The sequence below is a fragment of the Mytilus trossulus genome, chromosome 7 (genome assembly GCF_036588685.1).
Source record: "Mytilus trossulus isolate FHL-02 chromosome 7, PNRI_Mtr1.1.1.hap1, whole genome shotgun sequence".
Classification (NCBI taxonomy): domain Eukaryota; kingdom Metazoa; phylum Mollusca; class Bivalvia; order Mytilida; family Mytilidae; genus Mytilus; species Mytilus trossulus.
The window spans coordinates 14781071-14802970 of record NC_086379.1 but is presented as its reverse complement, the minus strand read 5'-3'; the positions used below and the strand labels follow the sequence as shown (position 1 = coordinate 14802970).

General features: G+C 30.4%; 1 protein-coding gene across 2 annotated transcripts in view; it reads right to left on the bottom strand.

The window, feature by feature from the left end:
- Window positions 1-9422: 9422 nt before the first annotated feature.
- The window catches only part of LOC134724672 (cytohesin-1-like), a 31334-nt gene continuing 18856 nt past the window's right edge, over window positions 9423-21900 (bottom strand). For both annotated transcript variants that reach the window (XM_063587842.1, XM_063587841.1), the window contains 8 exons: window positions 20303-20421; window positions 19587-19780; window positions 18482-18630; window positions 17628-17739; window positions 12003-12079; window positions 10981-11137; window positions 10291-10360; window positions 9423-9740 (listed from right to left, as the gene is read on the bottom strand). In XM_063587842.1, coding sequence (XP_063443912.1) covers window positions 9668-9740; window positions 10291-10360; window positions 10981-11137; window positions 12003-12079; window positions 17628-17739; window positions 18482-18630; window positions 19587-19780; window positions 20303-20421 — 951 coding nt within the window. In that variant the 3' untranslated portion in view covers window positions 9423-9667. The remainder of the gene's footprint in view (window positions 9741-10290; window positions 10361-10980; window positions 11138-12002; window positions 12080-17627; window positions 17740-18481; window positions 18631-19586; window positions 19781-20302; window positions 20422-21900) is intronic.

The window sequence follows — 21900 nt, the reverse complement described above, 5'->3', positions numbered from 1 at the left end:
GCTAATCATTGTGTAATATATTCCATATTTCCTTACTTCCATTTATTGTAAATTCATACTATGATAATAGGCTTAGGTATGAACACATGAATTCTTGATTAAATTTGTGTTAATAATTTATTCATTTGCTTTTTCCCCAATGACATACATCATCAAAAGTTATGATCATTTTTCACCATTCCCATGTCCTGAATATGTTTGAAATATTTGTCACTGGACAATTTACTAACTTTTTTAAGTACAGTGGTAAAATACTTAATTGTATAAGGTTGATATATACTATTTTGGTTGAGTCTTTCAGTTTTATGTTTGTTGTCTGTTTAATCGTAGTGAGAGAGAGAGTTGTTTATACTGTTTAATCGTAGTGAGAGAGAGAGTTGTTTATACTGGTATTCCTTATCTAAATCCCTGTAATGATTGAAAGTGGTGATGAGTCAGAATGTTTGTACACATTGGTGGAGATCTTGGAAGTTCGATGCAATTTTTTTTACATAAATTTTACCTGCAATTTTGTAACTTTTTTTTCAATAAATCAAGAATATTAAATTGTTTTCTGATATGATGAATTTTTTTTAAAACTAAATTTAATGGATTTCAAAAAGTTGAATATTACAACTTCCTGACTTTATGTCTTTAAAAAAAAATGATATTTGTATGTAATTTTTTTTATTATTAAAAATGAAATGAACTTTGTATGCAGATTTTATATAGAATAAAAGCTTACAGAATACTTCAAGTAGTATCATTAGATGAAAATATTGATTTGCAAAGTTTTAATGGCATACTGAAACGTGCCAAGGAATTACATGTATGCCTCTGAAATATGATGTATGAACATTTTCATTTTATATATATAATTTCATAATACATCCATACATAATCACAGTTCATCTATCTCCATACATTATTTCATATCATTTGATACATTAAATAGCATTATCTGTATGATTTACCCATTTGTGTACCATAAAATATTAGCTGCAAGCCACAATTTTAACTTTTTGTGAGTAAGAGAATGATTTGATTATCCTATAAACTGTTTATCATGCTATTTCTAGCAGGTTTTTATCCTAACCAAAGAAAAAGTAAATTTATAGTTGGAAAGATTTACCAAATTCTTTTATATAAGTTGTTTTGATTATCAAAGATAAATTTTAAATTACATTTCCTGTATAAATTGCTCCTTTGTGTAAAATCCTTCTTTCCTCTAAATTGTGAATTAATAAATTGCAACCAATAGATTCAGTTTTATTTGAATCCCTTCATCAGTGTGGAACATACACTAGGACATCTGAAAGTGCCTTCCTGTTGTTCAATGACAACTGAATGCAAAGAATTCATCAATATTTAAAAATATTTCATTAGATTCCATCATGTTAGATTGTTGTTGCTAGGTTGTTTTTTTATTAAGCTATTTAATTTATCCTGCAATGAAAAATCCACATGTCAATTTTCTTTCTTATATTCTGTACAAAAAATAATTAAGAAGTTCCTAGTCATTCATCTCAAAACTTTTAGTTAAACAATGAATGAAAACCAATAAAACTTGTATTAAAATTGAAAATTCTGAAATTGTATTTTACTGTCAGATAAAAAAAGGGTGAAATTTATAATAAATGTACTGTATTTTTTTTTTGGTTGATAAGAAAAACAATTTCGAAATTTTTATTTTAACATATTACATAGGAACAGGCCTGCATTTCAGAAAAGGTACAACCTAAACCAGGTGCAAATGATCACAGGTAATAAATTGTACAAGTCTGTGAAATGCATGCCTGAACCTGTTTGTATTAGAAAAACTTTAAATGGATGATTTCATCCTACACTTTATAGCCTATAGTCAGCCATTACAATTTTATAATAGCAGGATGATTCAATTTGATTTTACAGAAGGGAGTACCAGTAATTGATTTATTTATCTTGCTTGTTTTTGACTAAGAGATATTTATTGTATTTATTAAGAATTGCAATAATAATTGTATAAAATTAATGGTTGATAGATGAATGTTATCAAGAATTTATCATGAATTCAGAGTGAAATATATATAAATAAAATCATAAAATTCTTATTGTGTGTAATTAACCAGATTTACTAAGTATAAATTGGTTATTGATTTGGGGATATACGACAGGTGGCTGCCAAAGAGTGACTGCATTTATTCATGAACCGTTTAACCAAAGCTTTTCAAATTTGTTGTTACTGACAGTAAAATGGAGGTCAAGTTCTATATTGATTTCCACTTTCACCCTTCAGGAGTTATGGTTCTTAAAGAGATTGAAAAATGGTTTTTCTAGTCCTCTTTGTGCTGTAACTCAGGAACCGTTTAACCAAAGCTTTTCAAATTTTAATACTTTGTTACTGATAACAAAATTGAGATCAAGTTCAATATTGATGATTTGCATATTCACCCTTTAGGAGTTATGATCCTTGTGATATTGAAAAATGCAAGGACAGGAGTTATGATCCTTGTGATATTGAAAAATGCAAGGACAGGAGTTATGATCCTTGTGATATTGAAAATGCAAGGACAGGAGTTATGATCCTTGTGATATTGAAAATGCAAGGACAGGAGTTATGATCCTTGTGATATTGAAAAATACAAGGACAGGAGTTATGATCCTTGTGATATTAAAAATGCAAGGACAGGAGTTATGATCCTTGTGATATTGAAAAATGCAAGGACAGGAGTTATGATCCTTGTGATATTGATAATGCAAGGACAGGAGTTATGATCCTTGTGATATTGAAAATTGCAAGGACAGGAGTTATGATCCTTGTGATATTGAAAATGCAAGGACAGGAGTTATGATCCTTGTGATATTGAAAAATGCAAGGACAGGAGTTATGATCCTTGTGATATTGAAAAATGCAAGGACACATATAAATGTTAAAAATCTGGTTTGCTGACACTCTGACAGCCTCTTGTTTATGCGGTTAAATTCAAAAAGGGGAGAGGGAGTTGTGAATTATCTACAGTGATAGACAACCATAGATATAAGAAGATGTGGCAATGAGTCAACTCTCCATCCAAGTCATAATTTGTATAAGTAAACCATTCTCTTCAACACAGAGAATTGGCTCACACAGAACAACAAGCTATATAGGGTAGGTCTGTTTTGGCCTAATTACCATGCTCCACTGATTATGTTAACATTAATACCTCTGACTATCTTTTACGTGATGATGTGCTAGGGAGTTGGTGGGGATGTTTGATGTCAAAATAAAAAAAATAGTGACAGATATATATTCCATACTCGACCAAATTTGGATTTGGTATTAATTGAAATTGCAGTCTGATCATTTAGTGTAGGATCTAATAAAATTGAGAATGGAAATGGGGAATGTGTCAAAGAGATAACAACCAAATAATATAAAAAAACAACAGCAGAGGGTAATAATTAAAATTGCAGCCTGATCATTTAGTGTAGGATCTAAGTATTTATCAGTAACTTCAGAGAGACAGCATTCCTGATGATACAAATCCCTGACAAGTGATGAAAAGACATATTCCTTTACAATAACAAAAATATACTACTTTTCATTAGTTTTATTGTGGAGCCTGCAACTTTTGTCACAGAAAGCTGGACAGGGATAGTGATCCAACCGCTGTGGCAGCTTTAGCTAACCCCCTAAAGACTTAATATTTCAGAAGTTAAAAGACCTGAAGCCTTCATGCTTTGTATATACATTTGTATGTGACTTATGTTATGAGGTTTCTGTCTTTCCATTGTCCTTCACCTCATTTTCATGGTTCAGTGTCTTCTTGAAAAGGAAAGTAAGTAAAGTATTTTTAAGTTTTTATTAGAGTAATATGATAACTATATTTGGTATGTGTGTACCTTGCAAGGTTCTCATGCCCCTCAGACAGTTTTCACTTGCCCACGACCTCATTTCATGGGTCAGTGAACAAAGTATAGTTTTTCATGGTTAAGTCAATATCTCAGATACTATAAGCCATAGGTCACCTCTATTTGGTTTATGGAAAATTTGTAATTTGTACATGTCCAACTGGCATGTGTCATCTGACTGATTCGTTTTTCATGGTTCAGTTGTATAAAGGTAAGTTTTTGTGTTTTGGTCTTTTATTCTATACTGTATGCGACATGTCTACTCTATTTAGTGAATGGGGTGATTGCACGGTGTACATGTCCATCTGGCAGGTGTGATTGGACCTTTACCTCATTACTTGGTTATAGTTAAGTTTTTGTGTTTTGGTCTGTTTTAATACAGTATGCAAGAGGTCAAATATATTTGGTGTATAAAAATATTTTAAGATATACATGTCAGTCTGGTATGTTTTATATGACCTTAACCTCAATTTTATGCTTCATTTCTCAAAGTTATTTTTTTGTTTTTTGTCTGTTTTTATGCCCCACCTACCATGGTAGAGGGGCATTATGTTTTCTGGTCTGTGCGTCCGTTCGTCTGTTCGTTAGTTCATTCGTCCGTCTGTCCGTCTGTTTGTTCGTCCGTCTGTCCCGCTTCAGGTTAAAGTTTTGGGTCAAGGTAGTTTTTGATGAAGCTGAAGTCCAATCATCTTTAAACTTGGTACACATGTTACTTATGATATGATCTTTCTAATTTTAGAGCCAAATTAAACTTTTGACCCCAATTTCACAGTCCACTGAACATAGAAAATGGAAGTGCTAGTTTCAGGTTAATTTTTTTGGTCCAGGTAGTTTTTGATGAAGCTGAGGTCTAATCAACTTGAAACTTAGTACACATGTTCCCTGTGATATGATCATTCTAATTTTTATGCCTTATTATATTTTTTACCAATTTTCACGGTCCATTGAACATGGAAAATGATAGTGCGAGTGGGGCATCCGTGTACTTTGGACACATTCTTGTTTTTCTAATACTTTTGGCAATAGGTTAACTATAACTGACTTATCATCTGACCATGACCTCAATTTCTTGGTTCATTTGTCAATCTTTTTCCTGATAGAGTTTGTTTCTAAAATACTATAAGCAAAATGTAAACTATATTTCATGTTCATATGACCTTGGTCTCAGTTTCATGGTTCATTGATCAATGTAAAGTTTTCTTGGTTTAGTTTGTTTCTTCAATGTGTAATAGGTCAACTATATTTGAATGAATGTAAGGTGTACATGTATTTTCAGTTTGGTTCATCTGAATTTTACCTCATTTTCTTCTATCATGTTCAATTGCTGGGATAGTTGTAGTAAAGCTTTATACTGTGGATTCATTTATTTTCGTGGGTACCAATTTTCGTGGTTTGAGGAAAACTTACATATTCGTGGAGATCTAATTTCGTGGTTTTGGCAAATTCTGAGCTCATTCCTTTGCAAAATTTGTATTTCGTTGAACATTTGAATTCGTGGTTCTCCTGTACCCACGAAATCCACGAAAATTGGTGTCCAACGAATATAAATGAATCCACAGTATTTAGGACTATAAACATAATATCAATGGTAAGTAAAGAATGCCAGACATTTCAGTGTGCACTCTTGTTTACCAAAACTAGAGGTGGATCAGTACAAAATGAATTACCCGCCTGCAGTATTATTAATAAATGAAGAAATTGAATGGAATTCAGTTAAAAGGAGAGTTGTATCCGAGACATAAACTAACAATATTGTTCATGAATTTAAACTGTTGCTACTATTGTGAAAATGAGGAATGCATAATATATTGGTTGAATAGAAAAAGTTTGTCAACCAGAATGAAAAGATAAAACCAGAATTAAAATGTGACCTTGAATTACACGAGAAGTTGTTAAACCAAAACAAAAAGATATTAACAGATTTAAAATCTGACCTTAAACTACTCTAAGTGATTGTCAATTGTCAATTTGCTTTGCTCATTGTTGAAGGCTGTATGGTGACCTATAGTTGTTAACTTCTACTAGTATGTCATTTGTTCTTTTGTTGAGAGTTGGAAATCAATGCACATTTTCTTTACTATATATTTATACCGATAGTAATGCAACTTGGTAAATAGTTGTTTCATTGACAATCTTATAATAATTTATGTGTCAACATTACCGCCACCTGATAGTCATTCAAAATTGGCAGATCTGAATCAAAGAATGCCTCTTGCAGTCATATAGGTCTTTTCATTGGAAATTGATAACAAATATGTACAAAGCACTTTTCATGCATTTTTCCTGTCATTTTTGGTTTCAAAACGACTACCGGGTAATGGTTTAAGTAGAAAAGATGAAAATGTAAATTGTCTATGTAAAGACGCATGGTAGTCTGACTAAAGACCGCACCAACTGTCTACTTACATTTGTGACTTAAGCCAGCACTCAGACCTGGCTGGCTTTTATCAGACTGAATAGATGACCGAGGCCAATTGACAACAAAAGCACACATGGGTCAGGAAAACTAAACAAGAAAGAAAGTTTTCTTCTGGTGCAAGACAACATTTAATCAATGGGAATACAAAATCACATAAAATTAAGATTGGAACATCTTTATTTTTCATGATTACATTTGCATAACATTTCAATTTTCTTTATTATTTGTATACTTATTTGATTTCTCCATTTACTGTTTGTTATAAAATAAAATAAAATTGAGAGAATAATGACATATATCTTTATACTTATTCCCTGATATATGAGTGTCCATCTATTATGACTGATAAAAATTAAATAAAATCCAAACAATAATGAATTATGCCTTAAAATTATACTACTACTACAATTAAATTAAAATGAAAATGATTGTTAATATTTGTGTAATGTTATTTCACTATATCTGAACATGGTTAATCAAAATACACAAATGAAATGAAATAATGATATCTTGTGAGTGGCTACAGTTATTGAGTACTACCATTAAAAGTTCTATTTTTTAAAGCCAATTTGTGCAAGTTTTTTGGGGTTGATTTTATTAAATGTTTCATTTTTCTTTTTTAAGAATTTTCTAGATTTAGTCTAATTATGCAGATTATTCTATATGCAAAAACACCACAAAAGTTTTATTCCTTAGAAAAACAGACCTTGATTTATACAGAAATGTTATGATCTCAACATATAATGTCAACACAGGTCTGTTCTTTAATTTTTAACTTCTGGTGCATAACTAATCATTTATTCATACTTGAGTACAGTTAAAACAAAATACAACAATTATAATATCCATGTTATAATTAAATTAAACCCTCTGTTGTGTATAATGCACACGTATCACATTTACAAACAATGAACACACATCTCTTATTCAGTAACTCTCACCTCTTATTTTCCAACTACTAAACTTTATCACATTTATGAAAACATGTATTTTTCCTTTCATACACAAATAAGACTTGGCACAATCATCTATACACATATATTTGTCATAATTTACCTTTGTTCAAGAAATGATCTACACTGTTTAACTTTTGTATATTTTTAATTCATACCTGTAGCCAGGGGGGATTCGGGGGGTTCGTCTGAACCCCCCCTTGAAAACAAATAAGCACTGTTAAAGTCAATGTTCTGTTCAATTGTGACTGTTAAAGTCGAGTTTGTGAGTCCAACGAACCCCCCTTTGGAAATTCCTGGCTACGGGCCTGTAATTGGAACTGGTAACTTTCATACTTAATTTATGTCAGTTAAAACTTATTACGGAAAATTTCTCCTTTGATACATTTTTACCGTTTAGTCTTTTTTATACAGATTTAAAAAATTCCCAAACTGCTTTTTATTATCGAAGTCTTAAACTTTAAAATGACTCTTCAGTAAATCACCAAATCAAGAAAAAACTTGTTTTCTAACAATATTTATATTGTGTTGAAATCTTAATACAAAAATTTAAAAAGGTAACTTAAACTTCCTCTTATTTAGCTTATTTTTATTAAAATTTTTAAAATAATGTTGTTGAAATGTAAATATTCCTACCAATCTTTTACAATCTTAGTATCAATGACATACACTTACAATTTTACATTCATACTTACTTTTCAACAAACTATCAAATGCTCACTTTCACTCAATAGACTTATTTCTCTCTTAATCAAGACATTTACACATCACAACATACTAACATACACATATTCACACAGTTCATTTGTATACACACAAAAAACTTTCATCAGATAATAAAAGCTTACAACAAACAGACGCTTACAAAATTCCACAATATATAATATTACATCTATGACTAGGTTATATATATGAGTATATTACATTGTGAGCAAATCATTGACATGCTAATACTTGAATGAAATGGAGCGGGAACATATGAAAATCAGAAAATCTAAAAAACTAACTATATGGGTTTTGATACTAGTTTGAATACTATATCTATTTTCCGTTTTTTTTACTAGTCTACTTTAATAAATGGTTAGTTCTCCTCTTTTCATGAGCTTAACAGTAAATTATATACAATTTTCTATAGTTCCCATGCTTAAGATGAATACTGCAATGTTTTTTAAATGTGATGAACAAATGTTTTTGGTGAGATTTTCTATCAAGCTTTATCATGGCCCTATTCTATGAAGACATTTTTTTAGGCATTAGCTTATATCACATATTTTTAATTTGGTTTAGTCAAATAGAAATATAAACCAGATTGCGATATATATTAAACTGACCAGTTACACAAAATAATTGATTCAAAATGCAAATTGCTTCCACTGAAGATAATTAACAATGAGCTTTATGAGCTTGTTACCCTGATAAATAATATCTACACAACTTTTAATCTTTGACTCTACATTAAAGTAATCACAGAAACTTATATACAACAAGTCCTACCACTCTACAAAACTACTTTAAAAATTTGAAGCAGATTTTACCACTTCATCGTGTGAGATGTAAATTTCTGCAATGAGTATGATGAGTCAGGTAAATGTTTAAAAAAACAAACAAACAAAAAACTGACTTAAGCGAAATTCTGAATAGCAATCAATTGCATTGGTCGACTTGTTTCTTTAAATAATCATTTCTTGTTCTTGTGTGTTGGTAGAATCTGACATTCTTTATCTAATGAAGTTAAAAAAAGAGTCTGTGTGTTTAATTCCAATTATAATGATATAATATTCATGGTTAAATCTAGTTATATGTACATAATTAAAAATAAAACAACTGCAGTGATTGAAAAAAAAGTTATAATTGGAATTAAGGTATTCAAAAATAGTTTTACTCTTCCATGAAGATAAAATTTTTATGACATTCATCTAAACATAAGATAACCAATATATGAAAACTTGATTCCTGAGTTTCCCTGTTATTCTTTTTTAACTCAGAATGTATGAATGACAAAAAGGTGTGTTCCAGATTTCAGTTTTAAAATAATATGGAAGCATTTTTTTTTCTAGCTTGAATATAAAAAAAAGTGGTAGTATTTTTTTCTTATTACCAAAATAATGACCTTTTTTTTACAAACACTACGAAAAATGTTAGCACAATCTCAGGGTAAATATATATCACAAAGCTAGGAAACCTGAAACAATCTTTATCTATTTTTACATTTTGGCCTTTTATGAAAATTTATTAGAATTTGAAGGCAACTTGTATTATGATGGAATACAAGTTTTTTACCCATAAGTTTATAAAATGATTTGAATAGTTGCTGTTACAAAAAGCTGTACATGACAGTTCAGCTTTAAAAAAGCTTCTGGACAATAAACCTGATATACAACTGTGAGTAAGATAAATACACCTATATTTACACTATATACATGTGTTTATACATAAGACGTCATTTCTATTTTTGGTGTAGCACCTTCTTCCTCCTAGCTGCTAGCATGTCATAGAATGGATTTTCACTTATACTGGCTCTGAAATAGAATATACACCATTTTAATAAGCAATTAACAGTTAACTGCAGTTTGACCTCTTGTAAAGGTCAGAACTCTAAACAAATTCTTGTGCATTTTTGTCCAATTTTTTCCTAAATATATTTAAAGTTACTAAGTAATACAGATTCTATGAATTCTGTTTCACAATAATGCTTAAAAAGCATTGAAGAAACTGAATATTACCAACAAATTAAGATTTTAAAAAGTTGTCTCTCTTAAAGTCTATTCAGATCAAATAAAAGCTGTCTTGAACATGCTGTACATGCTGTAGGGTGTGCTTTAGTGACCTTCAAGCAATTGTCAAGGTGAAAAACAGAAATTATAGATCCCAAGCTTTGTTAAACAAAATACTTGAAAATAACCATCTGTTGTGTCTCATTTTAGTACATTCAAGAACAAGAACAGAGACTGGTCAGCTTTAAGTGAGCATAATATGTCTTGGTAGGGTGGCAATAGACTGAAATCTTAATGACCAATGAAAAACAGGTCAACAAAATGTCAATATATTGTAATCCCTGATAATACTTACTTAATACATCTGATCCATTCATCTTTGTCATCTTTAGTGGCTGCAGACATCCTGTAAACACTATGTTTACCTACAAGGATAGAGGTGATACTTATAATCTAATAAAACATGCTTAACTGCAAACAAAAAAGACTATAATTTCATTACAATGTCATTGCCTAATTTTCATTTCACAAAATTAAAATTTAGTCAAAACTGCCAAAATATTCCCAACTAAGGAAAGTTTTTTTAATGTGCTGGTTTACAAATTCTTACTGTAATAAAAATAACTTTTACAGAAGGAAGGAGAGTTTTAAACAAACAACTACATGTATATATTTATGTTACTTAGCGAAAAAAAATAATAAAGTAGCGAAAAATATATATTGCTTTGGGGAAAGAGGTGGCGAAAACCCTGAATAGGGCTTAGGTTGAGTTTAATGCTATCTATAACGCATAAACCTGTCCCAAATCAAGAATCTTCTAATTGTTTGTCTGTTTCTGACTGCTTTTGACATTTCAGTTTCTGTTTAGTCATATACAATACACAAAACCTTAACATGACCTTTCTTATTTTTCATAGGGTTTAATTGTTCACTTCATCAATATGTCATACGTATGAAAATTAATTGCCTGCAACAAAGGATTAAGAGCAAAATAAAGAATTTGTGAATAAATGGTTGATAGTTATAAGATGAATATTGTATATACCTTCTACTACTTTGCCTTCTTTGTCCATTTTACATGCTTTGATAATGTCTTGTACTGGGGTGTACAGCTCAAAACAATTAGGTTTGTTAGCTTTCTCTGTTGGTACCTCACGGACCTGAATATTCTCTAGAGGTATAATTCCTTTAGGCTCTTTGTCCTAGAAACATATTAAAATGCATGATATTTTGGTAAAAAGCTAAAGAAGAAATTCAAAAGGATTTGACCAAAACTGATAGCAGATCAATACCTAACACTGTAAAAAGAATACTCAGTACAGACAGGTTATTGTTTAGACTTCAGAACCTTTAAGGGAATACTCAAAACTGTAGCAGATCTACTGCCACTAAAACTCACAAAATAATAACCCTGTCCCTTGCAGTGCAAGATTTGCAAAGTGAAACTCAAACAAAAATCAGAGAGAATAAAATTAATAGGTGCAAAATTTCATTATATAAACATTCTGTTAAAAAATCATTAAAATTTGGTTTGGGATTTAAAAGAAAAGCAACTACCGGTACAAATATGTATTGAAGTGTATCATTTTTTTGGACCCTTTATAGCTTGCCGTTCCTTGAGAGCCAAGACTCCTTGTGGTTTACTTTTACAAATTGTGACTTGGATCTAGAGTTGTCTCATTGTCACTCATACCACATTTTCTTATATCTATGAAGTGTACAAATATGAAAAGTCCATGTCAATCTAAAGGAAATCTCAAAAAATATTTTTGAAGATATGCATACCCGTAGCCAGGGGGGGTTCAGGGGGTTCTGTGAACCCCCCCCTTGAAAACAAATAAGCACTGTTAAAGTCGATGTTCTGTTCGAATTGTGACTGTTAAAGTCGAGTTTGTGAGTCAAACGAACCCCCCTTTGGAAATTCCTGGCTACGGGCCTGATATGACATGGTTGGGGCAAAAGCACATCATGATAAGGATTCTGTGAGGCACAAAGTTCTATCATTCGCTTCACGAGGAGAAGCAGAAACAAAAGCAACACAGACGGACAGACATCCCCATCACTTACGGTTGTAAACTGGAAATAGTACAGACAATTGTCATTGAGTATAAACCACCTCCTCTTCCAGTTCTTTACACGCCCACCTGAAAATACAAATAAAATCATCTTCAATTATTATCTAATGGTCTACCAAATTAAAATTCCAGTAATCCTTTTTCAACACTTAGTTTTTGACTTTTTTTTCTTACATTGCATTACAACTTTTTTTTCTTACATTGCATTACAACTACAGACAAATAAATTCTCCAATAATCCATCCATCATATAAAGCTTGCAATACCATTGACAATACAAATTTCACTGCACCTACATCTATCATTTTCTTATATTAACATGCAAGGTTAATTCAAAATGGACACAGAATCTTTCACATTATTTCTATCTTTAATCATTTTTATGCAAAAGAGTTTAAATATGGATAAATTGCAATAATACAAGCAAATCTAAATTTCATGCATATTTTAGATGCATCAAGATTTGGATTTGATCAAACATAGAAAAAAATGTATCTTTAGAATGACTCAGAGTTTTACATCATCCATCACAACATGACTACTACAAAATTTTTAAAATCAAATGTCTATAATTTAAATGTAAATACACCCAACTATTTTTTTGGGAGAAAATACCTTTTATTAATGCATATATTGAAGCTTTCAGTGGCAGGGAAAAGCTTAACTTAACTGATAATACACTACTGGCAGTACTGCCGTTATGCAAAGATAAAAAAAAGTTACTTTTTTGAAGGTTTAAGCAGTTGAGTGCTTGCATAATAATTTGCTAGCAAAACTTCATAAATAAGATTAATTATGCATTCTTATTTTACCATGTGATCATGCTTGACTTTAATGACTTGATTACAGAGGCAGATCCAGCTATTTAATAAAAATTGAAAGGGTGGTTCAAACCCTGGAACCCCCACCTGAATCCACATTCAAGTGTTCCAAAGAATTTGTGTTTTAATAGCCTGTAAGGTAGATGGTGTTTATAATTTACAACCACGATGCTTAATGGTATAAAGTGGTGTCAAACCTCAACAGTCTATCTGTCTTTTTTAAAGAGTTTAGTGAGTTAAAGGTTAATTTTCCTCCACCATATCATCGATCTAATTAAAAACCGATCTCTCACCGCTCCTGTTTTTTTATATTTTGCTTGGGAGATCTAACGAAACCCGCTTTGAGGTCACATGTGAGTGAACTAGAGGTTATGAATTTATAATGATATGCAAATGAGTTGACAACCTATTAATAAGCCAATCAAAAAAGTTTATGAATTATTTTGACTGATGATTTCTTCGTATATAAAATGAGTTACATCCCTTTACCTTAAGATAAACTTTCAAGACCATCGAAGACTCAATTTCATTGGTCGAAAAAGACACACCTTCGAGGTCACTCACATGTGACCAGCTTTTGTTAGATCGCCCACACGACATATCAGAAAACGGGAGCGATGAGAGATCGTTTTTTAATTGGATTGCCATATCATCAACATGCTAAATTACATAAATAAATTGAAAAAAAATTACTTGCAACACGATACATCTAAATAAAACCTTCAATAATTTCAGTTTTTTAGTCTGGTTTAAATTTATTATTTTCACTTGATATATCATTGTTACAGGCAGTGGTGACTTATTTCACAAATGAAGACATATATGATTAAGCATGTCAAAGCAATGAGCCTTGATGAAGATCTATTTCACATCTTATCATCAAGAGTTTCTTCCCTTTGAGGGAATATAGTTGATATACAACAACAACTTTTAACAACTTGTTCTGATATATATTAAACATCATATTGACCATAATTTTTATCTAACATACTCCAAATTACCAAATGTACTAATTTTGATTTTGTTTGATATTATTTCTATGACATAAACTTGAAAAAGTGTAGAATGTGATGATGGAAGCTTAGTTGTGGACCATGTGTGATGTGTGTGAAGAGTGCCACATTACAAACATAGGACAAGGACGCTGTTATAACTGTATGATGTTAAAATTGGGTCTTGATATATATGAAACCAACAATCAATCAATCAAAAATAAATATACTAATCTAAATTTGCAGAAAAAAATGTCTCCAGGATGTAATAACAAGAGACAACTTTTGGAATTTTGAAGGATAAATATACTGGTATGTACAGAATTACACAGTAATTTAGAATGAATAATCTGATCTTCTTTTTTCATTAAAGTCTGAAATTATAGACTGCACAATATGGTACAAAGTGACTTTCATTTTGTTCAAGAACCACAGCACATTCTAAATAGTTATACAGATAAAACCCTTCTTAGATAATCACTTAATTATCATGCTCATAAAATTCAACTTCAGTAAAAACATAAAACATAAAAAAAAGTTATTCTTCTAAAAATATATGAAAAATTCGGAAATTAAAAATTTCCATAATTGAATTTCTGTAAGTAGTTATCATACACAAATAAAAAAAAACGGCCTAGAAAATAATAAATAACTAATTACTTGAAAGCTCTTGGACACTGTGAAGTTTTCACCCATTTCAAATTCAACTTTGCACCATCATGAAAAGCAAAAGCAAGCAAAACTTGGAGTTGGGAGGACCAATTACAAATTTAATTTCAGTTTCATGGAATAATCAGGGACAATCATAATAAACTTGGTTCCCATATGATGCAACATTGTTATGGTACTCCATTAAATTCAAATAACTCCTTTTCAAAAATTATTCTAAGATCTAATGAAAATGTGAGATGCAGGTGATTTAGGTTAAAATTCAAATAACAACATGCTAAAAACAAAACTCCTACTATAAAACATGCAACCCAGTAATACCCAGCAATAGCTGAACAAGTTCAAAAATAAAACAAAAGGTCAAAAGTCATTCACCACTTACACCTCTCTTAAGCTTACCTCCTGATAAAAGAACAACATGGTAATATTATCTGCATAATCTGGGAATATTTTGTTTTGCAGACAAAACTCCTTAAAATGTTATGCTACATGTATGAAAATTTGGATCTTACACAAGGTTTCTACTGTTTTTAATGGTAAAAATAAATTTAATTGTACCAAGTACTACTTTTGCAGATCTTCAAAAGCCATTGTTGAATTCATTCAAATTTCAATTTACTGTCAGGATACTTGTATATTCTAGAACCTTAGATCATATACATGTACCATCATATATTTTTATCATTTTGTTTAAGGTGGTACCAAACACTTTCACTAAAATAAATTTGGATCGTTTAATTTTCATAAAATTTTGAAAAAGTATTTACTTTGACCCTTTGACAAAAATAAAAATTTCAAAATATCTGAACCAATCAATTTATCAGAAAAATTGCACTGGTTATATAGCAGTTTGACAAACATTAATTTTGATCATTGAGAAGCTTAATATTCCCTTCACAACACAACGTAATTTAAACATTTAGCTGATTTTACAGAGTTATCTCCCTGTAGTGTTAGGTACCACCTTAAGTTGCTGTATCTTAGCCCCTTGGTATCCTCCAAGTTCACAAAACAGTTTATAAGAAATACTAATACTTTTAAAACCTAACTTTGCTCTTCTTTTGAAATTCAAACGTTTTCATCACTTATATTTAAGAAAAATTTCAACTAAACCTTATTTATGTATATATATACATATATAAAGCATAACTGAGAATTGCCAAAACATAAGATTATTTAAGATTTAACCATGATATTTTTGACACAGGTGCCCCCCTATAACAACTTTTTTTTATCATTTATACAAGCAGACATTGATCGTAGATTATTTAAGACTTTGTCACTGACAATTTTGACATTGGTGCCCCCTAAAAACAACTATTAGTCTTTAAGTGTAGTTAGTTTTCCTCATGCTCATAATATATGTTACTATCTCTGAAACATAGTTCAATCCTCTCTGCCATACAGAAATAGAAAATCCGGACATAACACAGCTAATGATCTCGAGTAGATTATAGACAGTTGAATATGAGCTTTATAAAATTTAAGATTCCTGTGAGGCAAAGCTGAAAGTTGAACAAATGACTGAGGCTACTGTTTCAGAGATTGTATAAACTCATGCTCTTAGTCAAACCCTCTTGTTAACCTATCTTCTCATGCAGGATTGTTAAACACAGTGTTAGTATTGAATAATTAATTGCATAAATTGTACTGTTCAAATCGATTTTGTTTTGTTTTGTTCTATCTTAATTTGTCATGTTCAATTTGATTTTGTTAAGCGCAAATTAATTGTATATTTAAACACTTAAAGTTGTAACATACAAATGTTTTATTTAAGAAATAACTTTTCATGAACTCCTGTTCAGATTACTTTTAGATTGTCAAGAAAAGGGGGGATGAGAATATTTATGGGAAATTAAATACGCCCGCCCCATCAGCATTTTGTTATCATACCTTTGATATAGATTTTATACATCAAAATTCATACAAAAGTTTATCAATTTTCTTGTCAGTCCAATTTAAATTTTAACCTAGATGTTGTGAGCTATTCAATATTTATTAGATGCCGCTTCAATTTAAGTCAATAACAAAGTCCCATTTAAATATGCAATTAAACAAGGAGGATGCTATCCAAATATATGTACTTTTACATACACATTTGTGGTTATAAGAAAAGTGATTCAGGAGTGTTCATTTGAAAAACGAATAATGTATTTAACTTCCTGTTTAGATATTTTTCTATTTTAAGCCAACAGTTCAGGATATACGTACATTGATGAACTTTAACAAAAGTACAATAAATATTTATTTTCCCCGTCTGTAAGAAGGTTGTTTTTACACTTTCAGTCTCCATTATGATCATAATGATTTTCACCAGGAAATTATTAATTCAAAACAAATAAGATCAGGATAAATCTTTTCTTTTTTTGTTTAACAAATAAGGAATGACAATCACTTGATAAAAGTGTCTCATTTGAAATGAAGTCCTAATTTCCTAATTTCTTATAATTTGTTCCTAAGAGTCTCAAATTTATGTTTAATAATTCATAAGGTTAAGGTCAATTTGTTTTAAAGATTGATGGGGAAGCAAATCTGGTATATATGTTGAGATGGTTTCTTGGATTTTCACTCATGATGAAAATACTTAACCTAATCTATCTTCTTACAACTGATTAATTCAAGTAAAATTTCTAAACATCTTTTTAATAATTATGTAATTATTAATGTTCACAAGATATTAGGAAAACAAACTTATCAAGGGGACTTTCCCTTATGTTTACCATAGATTGTCCAGGTTAAAAAAAAATGTGTAACAATCTTATGAAAAACAGAATATAGGAAGAGATAGTCAAGCCACAAATTTTAAGATGAACTAGGAAATAACCCATGTATTAAAAGGATTAAGACTTTTATAGCTGTACTTCATCTTAATAACACTAAACATTTCCCAAAACATTATCAGGGTGTTTTATCTTATCATTGGGTACAATTCCTAAAATGAAAAGCTATGTATAGATACAAATAGATTTCTCCAAGATTTCAGAATAAATAGTGTATGAAGTATTTGTGAAGAATTCGATATCGGTATTTGTAGTTAAAATAGTATTTGACACTGGTAAATTTAGAAAATACCTTATCTGACACTGGTAACTGTAGTCTTTAGATGACATTTAATATCTAATTATAACAACTGACCTTGTTTCCATAGCCAGCCTTCTTTGTCTGGATTGAAGAATGTATGCATAAGATCATTGCCATCGTCTTCTGGGATTTTGAAAGGTTCATTCTTTATACTCTCATATAGACTCTATAGAGATAAAAAACTTTATTAATCAGTAACTTACATATCAGTATATTATCAGTATTTATAAACATCAGCATTGATTGTTGTGGTTAGTCTGTATTATATCAAATGTTTTATTACGTAAACACTAGCAAATTGTTTAATCAAATATTTTTGTAATTTTTTTTGGGTAAAAATGTGCAGTCAGGTTTCAAATTTTGCCATTTGTAATTTTTGGTACAAAAGTGCATTCAAATTTGAAATTTTGCCATTTTTTAATTTTGGGTATAAATGTGCATTCAGATTTGCAATTTTGCCTTTCAGTAATTTTTGGTAAAATTGTGCAGTCAGGTTTCAAATTTTGCCTTTTGTTACAGACATTTATAATAAAGTCTATTTATAATGGTGTTGTTCTGTTTCAGATGCCAATTTTACAATCTTTATTTCACACTATAATTTTTTGCACCACATTTTTCTTTCTTTCCCATATCAATTTTATTTTCCTTCTTTTGCACCCAGATTTTACATTCTTTCTTTTGAACTCCAATTTTACTATTTTTTCTTTCACACCCCAATTTATCATTCTCTCTTTCACCTCTTTACTTTACATACTAGTGTAAAATCAACAATGTTGACAAACTCATAACTTTTTAACTCTACTGATAACTTATCACAATGATCTATAATAATGGGCAATAAGAATTTTCAATCAGTAGTAAAAACCCAATACAATATCTATTTATTTTCTTCATAGAGTTGACCTTACCTTAAGAAGTTCATCAGGCAGGTTTACACCATCATTTATGCCCCGGTTCATAGTTATAAATCTTTCAACAGATGGTTTGTCTTTTACTGCAGGGTTGTGTAAAGTTGTATTCAGCATAATGATAGCAAAAGACAGGATATAACAGGTATCTGAAATATATATTTATTACACTCATAAATAGTTGTATGTTTTGAGAACTTTATTTACATTGATTCAAGTCACAATTTTCGCTATCTTATTTCTAATTGTTATACATGTAATGAAGAAAATTAGGTTAAAGTCCCTTAGATGAAGTTGACAGTTGGTCCTTTCTGGTCATACTGCACTAGCCACTAGTTTAATGCCTCAGAATGGTCAATTTTATTTGTACTAGTTAGTTCTTGCAAAACTTTGCTTAGACACATAAGAAAAATTCTGGAATATTGGTCTTCAGACTAAAACCTAAAAAGATTATGGTGCAGACTGTCAGCTAATGACATGGTTTAGATGAAAACAACATTATGTATTAAACCATTCAAAAACCCCAACTATTAAAATTTCTTTCTTATGATCAATAAATTGTGAAAAGTAAAAACACAAAAATACCGAACTCCGAGGAAAATTCAAAAAGGAAAGTCCAAAATCAAAAGGCAAAATCAAAAGTTCAAACACATCAAACGAACGGATAACAACTGTCATATTCCTGACTTGGTACAGGTATTTTCTAATGTAGAAAATGGTGGATTGAACCTGGTTTTATAGCTAGCTAAACCTCTCACTTGTATGACAGTCGCATCAAATTCCATTACATTGTCAACGATGTATGAACAAAACAAACATACTCAAAGAGTAAAAATGTCAAAAATAGGGGTACAGCAGTCAATATTGTGTTATCATCTTAATATCACTATAAAAACAACAGTAAAGCAATCATAGAAATTGGGGTTTGACATTTACAGGAAGACAGATTAGATGATTCTCCAAATTTGGCTTAGGAATGTATGACATGTATTACAAAATTAACAAAAATCGACTGGACCTAATATATTTTATAGGAAATGTCCTGATGTGATAATTTCATGGACTGGTAAAGTAATTTGTTATACATTTTCAGCAAATATAATACCTGTACTAGTAAACATCCCTGGGTTTAATTCACAATATCTTTCAGCGAAACATTCCATCATTCTATCGATCTTCTGTGCCTCTCCTGGCAGACGGAAACTCCATAGGAACTGGCGTAAAGCTTGTACCAGTATCATATCAGAAAACTCATGGAGGTTTACAAATGCCTTTAGTACCGATATATTGAAATCTTTTCTGTAAATAGTAAAATATCATATAAATGCAGTGCCCAAAATATATAAGGAAAATCAGTAGTGTTTACTGTATAGTGGTTTATATTTGCAGGTGAAAAATTAACCAGGTTAGATTTAAACAAAATATTCTATGTGTTTTTTATTTAATATGAATCTATTCATGTGTTTATAAATTATCAGAATTTATTTTGGCGCCTTTGATTTATATATTTGCTTTATTAATCAATATATTAATATCAAGTGATAATAAATACCTACTTTTGGATTGGACAAAAATGTGAATTAAACCAAGGACCTCCTGCTTTCTTGGCAAGCTACTTATAGAAACTGAAAGATGCATATATCCTTATTGATTTGATTTTGCATGTTAAATATAGACAAGCAAGAGCCCAACCAAAGAATTAAAACTGTATCGAACAAAAACATGATGCTCATAAACAAATAGTAAATAAAATTTTATGCAATTATTTTCTGGCCTTTAGCCTATAATCCAATCCATTATAAAGTGAAATGGGACACCTACGCTTCACCAAGATAGTCTCCGATGGCAGTCTTATTTAGTCCTTCACCTTGGAACAGAAATTTAGCGACCTCCTCTGGTGTGTTGGGTAGAAGCTGATGTTCAATCAAATATTCTATACCCTACAAAATAATAAACATTTGTTAAGTGGTCCTACATAATGATGAGTAGTTCAAAAGTTAATGAATCCTTAGTAAAACCAGTTTTTTCCAAAGTGACATGAAAATATTGTATTCCAGACCTTTAGTTTCGAAAAAGGTCAAAATGATACATTTCAGATTCCCAGTAGAAATCAGAATGGTATCAGATATGATAAACCAATTATATCAAGAATAACTTTAAAAAAAAATCAATTGTATTATTATAATAAGCTAACTGACATGTACAAAGGATTTACAGCTGTTCAATTACACAGATTATCATCTAATAATTTAATTTTGGATGTAACACATCTTCTGATTGGTTGACGTTATATTGTTATGAGCCCATCTATAGACATAATTTAGTCAAGTGACCGTGACGTCATCAACGTTTTTTCATAGTTTTCTATGGTTTAAAATGGAATTTAGAATTAAATTATAAGAAATGACTGTAATATTTTTTCTGTCTATTCGAAATAACATGAAAAATGTGGTGCACACTGTTATATAACCCGCTACGCTCATTATTCAGTGTGCACCACATTTTTTATGTTATTTCGAATAGACAGAAAATATTACAGTCGTTCCTTAATTGTTGAAGATTGTATGGTAATTGAAGTCAATAGTCAAAGTCCTAATATTCTTATCCAAAGAACTATTAGATAAAATCTCAGCCTTCGGTATTTCTATGACCTACAATTTTAGATTATCCCCCTTGGCAGCTTTATATTTTATTTTGTTTATTGTTTGTTGCTTGTTGATTTCTTTACATTACTTTGCTGTCACAGCTGTTACATTGACATTTACCCTTTTTTTCCTGTAATTCATGAAAAAGATAAAAGAAGAATATGTCTGAGAACGCAGTTGCTCTCGCTGAAATGGGACAACAACAGAAGGACAGAGAGGGAAAGGCATCTAGACTAAAGGATGGACAAGGGTTACACTTAATGCCTTGTCGCCTACAGCATGGGTATATAAATTTGCTGTCACAGTGTCAATAACCTTATTTTTTCTTTTAATTATTTATAAAAAAATTCACAGTACATAAAATCTCTCAATTGAAGGTACCAGGTTGTCATTACAGATATTTTCTAGTTTCAATCTATTTTTAGAATGCTGCCTCACTGACAAAACCCACAAGATACTTCCTTATGTTCATATCTATTCCATGTATACTATGTATGTAATTTTATTTTTTAACAAAAATTTAGAAATTCAATTTCCTTCCTCATCAATTATTTTATACAATCTCAAACTCCTTCTAAATGGATGGAATGAATCATTACATCTGTAGCAGTGAATTTACCACAAGTTTTCACCTGATTTCAACATCTCTATTTAAAAGTTTTCCCACTTTTCCCAAATAAAACAGGTAACAGAATATCAATCATGTTTAGCCTTAATTTCAGTCCAAGTTTTTGGTGGGGTTTGTGTTGCTTTAGTCTGAATTTCTGTCAAAGT